The sequence below is a fragment of the Streptopelia decaocto genome (genome assembly GCF_964273445.1).
Source record: "Streptopelia decaocto genome assembly, chromosome: 5".
Classification (NCBI taxonomy): domain Eukaryota; kingdom Metazoa; phylum Chordata; class Aves; order Columbiformes; family Columbidae; genus Streptopelia; species Streptopelia decaocto.
The window spans coordinates 63,436,324-63,448,849 of NC_138659.1; the positions used below are offsets into that span (position 1 = coordinate 63,436,324).

Consider the following 12,526-nt stretch of genomic DNA (forward strand, 5'->3'; position numbering starts at 1 on the left):
TGGTATATATTTGCTTAACTTCAACACCACTGAGATCTAGGAAGTCTTAAATCTCATTAAAAAATATGAGTTTAAAGGTTTTGGATAATTCTTGGGTTTTCATACGTTTTGCAAGCCAAAGTGTGTAATTTGTGCCCAATGATTCTGCAGAGAGATATGAAAAACAGGGGACTGGTATTAAGTAAGGATATAAAAAATAGACATGTTTATGAAGAGTCAAAACAGTAATGTCTCTTTCATCTGAATTCCACAGTTCACCATCTTCTCTAAGCAGCTACCCAATCTATCAATAGCTACCCCTATTGTGATAATTTCTAACAACCTAATTCTGATTTTTTTGTTTTGGAAGATTTGGAAAAGACTGAAGAACTAATTGTGATCTGAATATATCCTGTTAACCAAGAGCAAATTCTCTGCTGTCTGCTCAAAGGCATGCACTTAGTTAGTCAATGACAATTTTGCTTCCACTGGCCTTTGTCTTGTTCATCTGTTAAGCCACCTGAACCATGTTTTTGTATTCTCTTAGGTCAATGGTGCCAATAATCCAAGAACATACAAATCTCCAAAGATTATTAGTATGGAATAAGATTATATTCTACCAGTCAGGTTCATTCATCTGTAGTACAAAGCTTTAAATAAATATTAGATTCAGTAATACATACAGTGATAAATCACAAAGTATCCACACAAAAATAAAATGATCAGTTATAAATTATGATGTTTAGGTTGCTTTTTAAAACAAAAAGTTTTTAGATGCCATTTATTGTGCTTCCTAGAAAACTGAGAAGTTACAGGATTTGCAGGACAAGATGAAAATACATGTTATGTTGTGTTTGTGTTTACTTTTGATACAGCTGCATTTTTCTTCTCTTGACTTGCAGAATTTCTGAAGCATCAGGGTTGACTGTGACCCGCTGAGATCCTTCTGTCTCCAATTGGTCCTGTAAAACCAAACCCAAGTAAATTGTGAGGATAGCCAGTGGACCGGAGAAGGTTTTAGCTATTAATCTATAAAAATATTTGTGTATTAATAATCACAACTGGCAAACAAACCAGCAAAATCTAAATCACCACTCTGCACTGAGCAAATGTTTACAGTGGAAAAGTGCAAAAAAATGGAGCTGCTCATGTAAGTTAGATACTACGTATGTCCAAAGACTGAATGTGCTCAAGTTCTAATTTCTAATTTGAGCCCTAAATAAAGTGCAAACCAGCCAACACCTGAGTTCCAGGCAGATTGCACACCTGTAGAATTCCCTGGGACCATCAGATCTTTATCACACATAGGGCTGAAGATGTTGCCTGCAGTCCCCACTGCCTGCATTACTCAACCATAGTTGCAATTTATTTCCTGAGTAACTTTTCAGATGGGAATGTAAATCCTGGATATGTCCTGTTTCTTTTGGGCTGAATTATTGTTTGACTTGTTGCTGAAGTTAAAACTTAAATTAAACAAGTACTTTAAGTGCAGAGCTTCTCTTTTATTGTAATTTAATGCTTCCTAACTGTGGGTGCTGCAAGTTCCCTGTACGGACTTTTTCTTTCTTGTGCTGTGACACTGCAGATTGGGAGTCATCTGGAGATGTGACAACATCCCCAAGGGAAACACATCCCATAGTATAAGTAAATCCTGTCTCATGGCACTTCCTAGTCCCTACAGGAATTCCTCGGCCATGACAGTGTTGAATTCTCCTCAGAGGTTCCTTTGAATTAAGGTGCACACAAAGCTACAAAGCTTCATGAGGGAACAATACATGTTCTGTTCAAATAATAAGAAGGATGAATGTAGTGTTCTGGGAGCATTCAAAAGCATTAAAGAGGATGTGTGCCTGCCCGCCTTACGGAGAGCAGAGCTGTTGGGATTTGTGAGAAGAACAGTTCACTCTACTTACAACTCCAGGTCCATACTGAGCAGAAGCACCTCGCAATCCCATTTCTCGAAGGTACGCCAATTCAGCAGCTCTTCTTGCCATTTCAACTTTGTAAGACCCTGGGGGAGTCCAGCCAATGCCTCTGAGCCAGTTCAAGTCTGACTTGTATTTTACCTGAGAGAATGAAACATACACTAGCATATATTATTTTGTTTGGCTCTAATCAAGCGACATGCCCTGAATATTCAAGACAGGACATACAAAGAGCAACAGGGTTGATAATAAAAAAAAAATTTCATTTTCAGCAAAGAGACTGTAGTTCTTTCAGGAAAGTAATTTTGTTCATACAGAAGGTCTGCAAAGAACATTGCCAAAGAGAGCTCCTAGCACATGGAAGGACAGTGTTGCTCAGCTATACTTACATCACTCTGCAGTTTGTAGGCCTGCTTTGCATGTTTCACATTGAGCTGCTCAGGATCCCAAGTGTATTGGTGCAAAGGCTGCCTATAGTTAACATTGCTTGCAAGCTGCTGGCTTCTCTTAGCATGGAGGAATCCCGGCTGGTTGAGGTGACTCCGGAACTGTGCCCTGTTTTGGGCATATCCACTCCTGTATTCATTGTCGCTCTGGAGTTTCCCCACTCTGAGGACATGCCTGATTTTGGGATCATCATCTGCACTGAGGCATCCCATCTGCTGGCCTCTGTCTCTCAGGAAGGCTTCTCTGTATTTGTACTGCAGGAAGTGCAGAAGAAGATCTCATTTTCACATTCAGATTGCCTTCAAATTCTGTTATGATATAACTTACTCTCTGCTAGCTATCAATAATGCTTCCCGTAGTGCACAAAGACCAAGGGTTTCTTTGATATCAAACTACAGGGTGTTTCAAAAGATGGACCAAATTTCAAAGCAAATCCTGGTCAAAATGCATCCATCTTTTTTAAACACCCTATCTATCTCCTAATCTAACAAGAACACTTTAGGAGAATGCCCTTTGTGCTAATTTTTAAAGGAGTGGAGAGACTTAGGGAGCCCAAAATACTAATTTCTTAAAAACAGAGTTCCTCTTATTGTTGCACTCTTGGTCCTCCCCAATACACAGCTCAAGCAATGAAGCTCCTGCATCTTCAGCTTTCTTGCCAACCGCGGTTTTCTGTGTTCAAAGGTGACTCACTTTAGTCTAGACCATGCTTTAGCTATTCATAGTTTAGTACCTATTTTGTTTAACTACATCGTAATCTGCCTCCTTCCAAGAACAACTCCTTGAAGAAAGGCAGAGCAGCATGGTATTGGACATTAATAACGGAAGGCTTTAGTTGTAAATCTTTGCACTTAACCAGCATTTGGTTTCTCTAGGTGACCAATTTTTCAAAACAGAACAAGGTTCACTTACATCAGAATTCACCCATTTTTATAGGGTGGGGTGGCATGGGACGAGGGTTGGGAAGTGTTTGAAACAATTCTTACATCACTAGCGATCTCTCTTGAAGCCTTTGCTGTCTGGAATGGGATGGCGTCAATCCTAAAATCATAGCCAGATGCCCTTGTCTGTTCCCACGATGTTTTATACAATTTCTGTGTTGAAAAGAAAAGAACAAAACAGTCATTTCCCCCTGCAGTTTCTTAAATGCAGTTTCATAACTGCAATAATAAATGTTTTATCCTACTGGGCTTATTTGTAGCAAGAGTCATCAGTACCATCTCCAAGGTTTTGATCCAGTTCCATAGCACTTCAACTTCTTTTCTATTCACCATAATGATAAAATGCCTCATCTGAAAAGTGTCACCAGGGTTTCCTTTTGTACTTGAATGTGGTTGGTTTTGATGTGATTTAATTTCTATTAGAAACTGTGATGCATCAGTCACATCAATATTGCATTGATATTGCCCTTATTCTCTCTTTTGATGCATCCATTTGCAGTATCTTGGGTTTCATGGCATCACAATTTCAATACCAGTTATTTCAAGCCTTTCAAATGATCCCTGTCTCTATCCCCAGCCACATGTGGCTTCATTAACTCATATGGAATAACAGCCGGTTCTAACATACTTAATGTGACTTTGAGGATGTGAAATACATTTATATCCTGAACAGAAATCGCTCTAGATTTGGTTCTTCTTCCATTAGTAGCTTTCTTAAAACAGCTACCAGTCTGCAGGTCCTGCTACACAGCCATGGTATTTTAGCTGACACTTCTGGCTGTCTCTTTCCAATTTTATTCCTTTGCTTTCTGTAAGACTTTGATTCACCCTTTCTGGGGTTTGTAACCATATGAAAACAAGCACAAAATCCATTTCATATTTCAAAAGATCGTCTTCCGTTTTACTGGTGAATCTAGTGCTAGGTGATGCTTAGTTAGAAGGTAAGTTGAGATGTCAGAAATCCTGCAAGACAGCTGGGGTAGAAGCAATGCGAGCAGTACTGTACGTCCTGCTAACAGGTCTAGGTCTGATCGTTCATTCGTGTGCAATCACTTCTTTGCCTTTTTACCTTTTCCTCTGTCACTTCAAAGAATATAAATCTTAGTTGGTTGTTTCACCTACAGAGCACCTATCACCAAACAAGCAATTCAAAGCTTCTTACAAACTAAGGTCACTCTGACCCTACAGTGAAGGACAACAGCTATTTAATCAGGGAACAGTACATTAGGAATAGACTCAGTGCCTCTGTCAGGGATAATGGGGAAACAAAATCCCTTTAAACTAATTCCACTTGCTGATTCAGTTGCATCCAGGTTGATGAAATGTACCTAAGAGATCAGTTCAACACAGTGTTGCACCTTTATGAAGGTAGATTATATAGTCAAAGAAAGAGGATTCCCCCTTCTCCTCACCCAAATACAAGTAAAAATACTTAAACTTGTAATTAACTGTACCTATACTGAAGGACTGAAATCCTTAATAGCTTCCTGCCCTAGAAAGTAGAACCAAATCTCAAAAGAAAAATCAACAGACTTTTCTTGATCCCTCCAGCCCAAACCTAGCAACATGTTGGCTGTCCACAGCCTCGGACTTTTTCAGTTTTAGTCAGGCCCAGAGAACCTGGCTTCTACAGATACATGAAAGTTTTTAATTCCAAGCAAGTTTGTTTTCCTTGATGACAGTTACCAAGTCAACTCCCCAAAGTAAAAGGCTTACTTACATCACTGATGAGAAATGCGTTCTGGCGGGCTCGGATAAAATCTGGATGATCAGGAGGCAAGGTGTACCTGTGTCTGGCTTCGGAGTCTCCAGCCTTGTACAGTCTCTGTGGAGTTGAAAGTTATGGTACTGATACTGGAAGCAATGTCGAGATCAATTCTTTTATGCATTATAGTACAACAAAAGTTAATGTCACTTATAGTAAAATGTAACCTACATCACTGCACTGGAGGTAGCTGTTTTTAGCATGAATCAAATCTGGAGAGTCAACCACGGCAGTGAACTTCAAACTTTCTGGCTTCTGGCGGTACTTTATCTGAGATGGGGAGAGATACAACAAAAACAAATGAAAAAAACCCACAGGATGTTTCTGTTAATGATATATCACAATTCAAAGAGTGTGATAACTACAGTAAAACATAAAAAACACCCTCCACGGTATTAAAAACATACTATTCTGCTTAAGTCTCCATTGCTCTTTCAGCTAGGGAACAGGGATGCTGCTACATCATTGCTGCGGTACCCAGGCACCAAACTTCTGGGTTTGTGTGTGCAAGGAGGACTTCCCACTGAAAATTCACATGCAAAAAGCTTCGAACACTACACTTTTGACAGCTCATAATTTTTCTCCATTAATGCATGATATTGAGCAGGCAAATGCCCCTTCAGTGTGGTTGTCAATGTTGTATCTTTCTATATCACTTCCATAACCACCTGCTTAGAATTTCATAATGGAGTTTACTGCATTTATTTATTGCTACATGTTTTGTTTATGCTCTTGTGTTTCATTTGGAATGGAAAATATTCAGCAGGTGTCACACAGTGGACTTGCATCTCCCATACTGCTTCTTGGTAACTTACACCTTGTATAAACAGGCTCCCACATCAAAAGGAAATGATAAGCTACATTCGTAAGTGTCATGTAACGAGGAGCCTTGATGGTAAACAATTCCTGCAGACATGCTACTCCATGAAAGATTTATCAGTTACCTCGCTGATGAGCTCTCCAGCCTTTTTTACACTTTCTATCTGCGGAGATCTCAGAGCCATCCAACCAACTCCTTTCATGAAGTTCAGGTCTGATTTATAGCGATGCTGTTAAAAATGAAAATCGTTAGCTATCAGTTTTATATCCACAGCTATTAAGGTTTTTTAAAAGACTCCCTGATTCATATTAACATTTTGAGGTTTTTCATTTGCCATGCACATATCACATCGTAAAGCCAAACTGTTTGCATTTGTTCATTCCACTAGGAATTAAATAATGTATCATATGCAAGTTACAAGAGAAGGCCCCACGAGTGAATTAGTATGACTCAGAGCAGTAAGTAATAACCTGTTTGTACTGGGTGTAAAAGAACTCCTTTTGAAATAATTTTCTGAGGTGAGTTCAAGTCAGGAATACTAATTATTTTATCAGGTGCACGGTTCTTCATTAACCCCATTTCTAGGAGGACACATTACTCTTTCTTTATTCACATTGAAGGCTTGCTCTGCCTCCTAATCCAGTAAAGAAAACAAGGCAGACCCAATAAAAAGTGAAAGCCAGTAAACAGCCCAAATCCCAACAATTCTGACTTCTTCTTCAGAGTGACAGTGGCTCTATGACTTTAATCCAAACATCCATTTTTTCAGGGTCAATTTTTATTCCCTATATGCAAAAGGGCATAACAGCCAGGTAGCACAAGCTACTAGATAGAGAGGGTAGCAGATAAAACCACTTTTATAGTTTCTCAGGATTCTTAACCTGTGGGGTCTAAAGGCAAAAAGCCAAGTGTTGAGGTTCTCACTCATCTCCTACCCCGTCCCTTTGTAGGTAAGCTCCAAAGTGCATGCTGTTAGGGTCTAGGACTAGGTCTAGGACTAAGTCCCTGGAAATGTCACTCTCCCATCATGCGAGTCACTGCCTCACATCAGTAAATAGTAAAAAGTCCTGCCTTCCTCGACCTACCTACCTGTATGCCATCTGTTAGCCCCTACAGAAGAAGGCAGGAATGGGAGTAGGAAAGGCAAAGAACTGCATCTAGCAACAGCTCCTATACCATCCCAAGAATATCCCCAGAAAGGTCTGGCAACAGAGACTACATCTGGGATACCAGGTAGCAAGTACATGGAGTAAAAAAGGAAGATACAAGCTCTCTAGTGCTTTGATTGCCACTGACTTTCATAGCTGGAATATGTGTTAATCTCTGCTCATCAGATCTGACTGAATCCAACAAATGTCCCATTGCTACGTCTCATAATAAACTCCTGAGCTCAGTAGATAATCAGCTCTCTGAAGACCTGTAAAGAGGTAGCATAACTTCCTGAACAAACTTTTTCACTTCCCTGCTGAATGATTCAGTCTCTTTTTTCACAAAACAAAAACCGTCCAAACAGAGCTTCCTGCTACAGAGCAGCTAATGACACTTTACCATAAACTTTCAAAGTACAGCTGCCTACACCCATGCAGCTTTTATGCATGTGCTCAACAACTATGTCTATTTGAAAGCACATACAGATGATTGTGAATATCCCTCAGCTCTAGAATAACATGGACCACAGTGATTTTCTGTCAGGTATACAACATGAGAACCTGCAATTCACATATATTCCATATGTGAGAAGCAATCAGATATCTCGCTGCTACCTATACCTAAGTTTATAAATGCCCTTTCGAAAAACACTGCCCAATGTCAATATACAATTTGTGCCCATCACTCAAAGCTTTGTTATTGCTAAATTCAATTTGCTGTTAACAGAAGGCAAGTCCTTACCTCACTCTGTAACATGTGGGCTCTTTTGGCCCACTTCATCTTCAAGTCTTCTGGGAGTGCTGTAAATTCATGGAGCCTCTTTCTGTAATCTTGATCACTTGCTAAGGCCTGGGCTTTCCTGGCATGGACAAGATTCACCATGTCCATGGGCAGATGGTACTGAGACCACACTTCTTGCGATCCCTTCTTATACTCCTGTTCACTCTGTAATTTGGCAGCATGCACACAATGCAGCAACCTGGTGTCATCTAAAACACTTCTGGCCCCAATGTGCCTTCCTCTCTCCATCACAAAGTTGTGTTTATACTGGTACTATAAAATAATAAAAGGATAAAAGTGAAAAAGTGCAAAATTTAGACTGGCTATTCTAGCTAACTAACTTAGGAAAAGTCACTGGAGCACCTATGCCTTCTGTAAAAACAGCCAAGGTACGCAGGACTAGAAAATAATTGAATCTCTCATTGCTCTCAAATTTAAATACCGCAGTAGTTGCAACGTTAAAGTTAAGTGCATCTCAATATATTCTCTGAATATTCCCAAAGCATTGATCATGTTTAACCTCAGATCACGTACTTTTATTATCTCTCATAGAATATTATTCCTATCACTAGGAATTAGAACATAAGAGAAACAAACAAAAGACACAAGAAAAAAAAACTATACAAGAGAGAAACATCATGCACTCTGTGGCCTTCAGATTTGCAAATGCCACCCAGCTATTTTAAAGAGTAAATTCAGTTTTCCTGGATCAATAACTATGTTGAGAAGCCTAAGATGGTGGTCTGAGCACAAGAATAAGCACCAGCAACCCCTCATTCTCATTTTAGCTGGGACTATGACTCTCCCTATGATCTTGCATTTATCCTCTCTCTGAAATAGTGATGATGATGATGATAATGATTATTTATACAGCATCAACAGGGTGCTTGGAACTTTAAAGGGAAGGCCTGGGCCCTAAAGAGTTCATAATGTAGTTGAAATGGGATAATAACACTTATCTACCACACAAGAGACTTGTGGGGATTAAATTACAGTAGCTAATGTTTATAAAGTGCTTCCAAGATGAAGGGCCAAATTCAGATCTGTTGTAAGTGGATGTAATTCTATTATGGACTTGTACCCTTTAGAGCAGATCTGAAGCTGTAACCAAAAGCACTCTGCAAAATATGGTTGAGTATATATTTCAAATTACAGCTAGAGATAGTCACTTCATAAAACAAATACGCATGAAATATATTCATATTTTATCACATTAGAGATAAAATATGCAACTAAATGTTGACACAATAAATACTTTTTTTACTAAATTTAGCTTAATTGTCAGTTTTTCCTAGAATTTATTTAATTTCTTGTGAGAAAGGGATGAACTTGGGCTTTCTGAGTAATGGATACCACCATGTCTGAGTGTTTTGTATACAACAATCCAAACGAGAGGATAATTTTAAATATAAGAAGATTTGTTTCCTCTGTTTCAGAAATTAAGTGGACACATATTTACAGGAGTATCCACTGATTTTCACTCCCTAATCAGACAGGCAGGTCCTGATTTTCAGAGATACAAAGAACACTCAGCTTCTTCTGACTTCTTTTCAATTCAGGGCACTAAGCACTTCCAAAAATCAGCTCAAAGCCAGGTGGACAGAATTAGTGGGCACTTTCTAATGTGAGGAGCTGAAAGTCTGGAAAGGAAGGGAATCCTCTGATTTGCCTGCCTGCAAATACTGAAATTCACCAGCTATTTCCCACTGGAAGATATTTAACAGAGCTTGGTTCCCGATTAGCAGTGATTCTTAGTCGTCTTTTTTTTTTTAATTCACACAAAGAACCTCATTCATAAGTAATATATTCTGTCTCACACTTGTCTCACATGGTTATGGAGTTGCTTTAATTCAGTAAAACCTGCTTTAGACATTGTATTACATGAAGTTAACAGAAATTAGGCAAGAAGGAAGGTTGAATCATTCAACTCACATCACTGGCAATTTCTCTGGAGGCCCTGGCAGTCTGGAACAGGAGCGCTTCCATTGTCAGCTTGTAGCCTTGAGCACGTAGATTATGCCAAGATTCTCTGTATTTTGCCTAAAGAGGGAAAGGCACATGTAGATTGCTGGTTTACTTTTAAATGCACAAAGGAACAAACAAAGGAACCCTCTTTCATTTGTTATTCTGCGTTACAGTCTCATTCTTCATAATCAAAGGATTTTTTAAAATTATCTTTGGGAAAGCCTACTAACTCAGACAAAACATGTCTCGTTTTTTATGTAGATCTAATTTACTCACAACCGTATATATGTTAATGGCGATAAATATCATTGTAATCAAATCAAGGAAAGCATAAATAGATCTTAAAAATCCTCTACTTATCCATCTTCCTTGCCACTGCACAATTCATCCTTCATCCCAAATAAGTATAAGAAATAGAGAAAAAAATCTTACATCACTGAGGTTGGCTGCATTTATTCTTGCCCGTGTAAACTCAGGCAGACCCAGCGTTGGTGTATAGTGATGCTGAATGTCCTCTCCCGCAGCTTTATATAGACGCTGGGAAAGAGATCAACAAGACAATTGCAATTAACCTTTTCTATTGTTTCAATAATATAACAGCGCTACTTAAGTTGTTCATGCTTATGACAACTATAGTCAGCCAGCACAAAAAACAGCTAAGAATATATCATTGCAATTGCAATTGCATGAGGTTTCTTTGTGGGCATAAAAAAGTTTTACATTAATTTTTATACATATATCATGATGCCAACCCACTACATTCTTAGCCTTGCATTGTTATGTTCCCAGCAGGCCAAGAGTAGACCTAAGAACATTAAGGGCATCATGAATCTGTGTTAAATAAAAGGGCAGGCGTTTCTGGATATATTTTCTAGCTTGGATATTTCCTCCTGTTATTAAAGATGATTTTGATAATTTTCTATGGGTTTTGTCTTATTTTTTAGAAAATTAGAAAAGTGATTCTTTGTTTAGGAGCCCTCTAAAGTGGACCATACCATACAAATGAGCTCCCTCAAGAACACCCCACAGACTTGATCTTTTGAGGCTCTGTTTCACATAAAAACCTGATAACAGGACTCTGTTGTATGGGTACTATTTAAGCTTTTTAAATGCAATTGAATTGAAAATTATATTAAATGTTTGGAAATAATAGAATGTGAAACTGTGAAAAAGCACGAATCAGTGATGCTTGCTTTCTCTTTGATGCATTTTGCCTTCAGAACAGGGTTGTCTCTTTTCCACTTCTCCATCCCTAGCTTGCTGCATTTTGAAAAGCATTTTTTCTGATTCCCGTTAGGAGAGCCTACCTCATTAGCAATCATATTGCTGAATTTTGCATGAAGGAGGCCAGGAGAGTCTGTCACCGATGTGTACTTGAAGGAATGTGGCTGCTGACGATATTTACTCTGAGTTCACACACAAAGAAAAATGAACGGAATCATTAAATTGTCTTGTCAGATAAGGGACTTTTTTCCAATACCAGTGGTCTAGTAGTGCTGCTTGTGCTTAAAACTCTACTTTGCAAAGGGTATGTGTCTACTGACCATTAGACTAATTTACTTTTTGCTACTCTGAATTTAGTTTAATCAAGACTCACAGGGGAAATTAAAATAGGAATTAGGTGTAAAAAAAAATACTACCATGCTGAATTCATTCCATCTTTGGTGTCATTAACCCTGACTAGTGGAATTACAGCAAAGGCAACCCAATCCAGACAGAAGGTGCTGCACAAGCCCACTGTATTTTTTTGTGAGAAAAATGAGATTCCACCTGGCCCGTGGTCCTGCATCAGAACTGTGAACAAAATAACTGCAAGATCACCACAAGCAGGGTTCCATTCATGAGAGCACAACTAGGAAGAGTACTCTCTTTTTCTTAATTTCACATCTATGTCAATATGAGCAATAGATTTGAAACCATTTGTGTGATTATGGGCAATAGATTTGACACCAGAAGAGACTGTAAGAAGTGAACATGACAGAGGAAATAAAAATCTAATTAGAGAGGGGGAAAAGTAATACCACACAGAAGTGCCAAGTGAAAAACAGACAAAGACTGTGAATCAGGAGCAGAGCTGAGAACAGTGTAATGTATTGGGCACTCTGCAGGTCAATTTAATTTTGGAGAAACAGTACAAGGCATAGCCTTATTTTTAGCTGAAAACAATCATTTAGAATCTAAAATAAATAATATAAAATACAACCTCCTGGGTCCGAAACACAGGAGAAAAGATTGCCCAAAACAGTTAGCAAAGTCTGCAAAACCTTGAACTCCATCAGGTTCATCCATTTGAAGTTAGGATATGAATGGAATGATCAAACACACGGGGAGGAAGACCAGCATTAACCAGTGAGTCACTTTGCCAGCCCAGTTTAATGGAAAGACATCTGGCAAACTCTTGTTTGTAGTGGAGAAATCAAAACCCTCTTTTGTTACCTCACTGATGAGTTCAGAAGCTTTCTTCCTTCCTTCAATCTCTAGGGCCCCTGGAGTAATACATCCAACCCCTCGCATAAAGTTCACGTCAGACCGGTATAAATTCTAAGGAAAACCAAGCAGAAGTGATTACAAGTTTGCATTTGAGACACCCTATATTTATTCATCCAAAAATACACAATAACTGTATTCAAATAAATCCATTAAAATTAGTATCTACCACAGATACCTCATATGTATATGTACCCCACATTCTTATGTCTATGTGTATGTTCATGCGCAAACAGCCCTGACCGATCTACACTACAGGTGCAAGATT

The 12,526-nt window shown here is 38.8% G+C and overlaps 1 protein-coding gene across 10 annotated transcripts in view; it reads right to left on the minus strand.

The window, feature by feature from the left end:
* Window positions 1-569: 569 nt before the first annotated feature.
* Window positions 570-12,526, minus strand: part of NRAP (nebulin related anchoring protein) — a 51,709-nt gene continuing 39,752 nt past the window's right edge. For all 10 annotated transcript variants that reach the window (XM_082054774.1, XM_082054780.1, XM_082054775.1 and 7 more), the window contains 12 exons: window positions 12,208-12,312; window positions 11,079-11,177; window positions 10,204-10,308; window positions 9,739-9,846; window positions 7,768-8,079; window positions 6,002-6,106; window positions 5,229-5,327; window positions 5,013-5,117; window positions 3,338-3,445; window positions 2,294-2,605; window positions 1,893-2,045; window positions 570-941 (listed from right to left, as the gene is read on the minus strand). In XM_082054774.1, coding sequence (XP_081910900.1) covers window positions 840-941; window positions 1,893-2,045; window positions 2,294-2,605; window positions 3,338-3,445; window positions 5,013-5,117; window positions 5,229-5,327; window positions 6,002-6,106; window positions 7,768-8,079; window positions 9,739-9,846; window positions 10,204-10,308; window positions 11,079-11,177; window positions 12,208-12,312 — 1,713 coding nt within the window. In that variant the 3' untranslated portion in view covers window positions 570-839. The remainder of the gene's footprint in view (window positions 942-1,892; window positions 2,046-2,293; window positions 2,606-3,337; window positions 3,446-5,012; window positions 5,118-5,228; window positions 5,328-6,001; window positions 6,107-7,767; window positions 8,080-9,738; window positions 9,847-10,203; window positions 10,309-11,078; window positions 11,178-12,207; window positions 12,313-12,526) is intronic.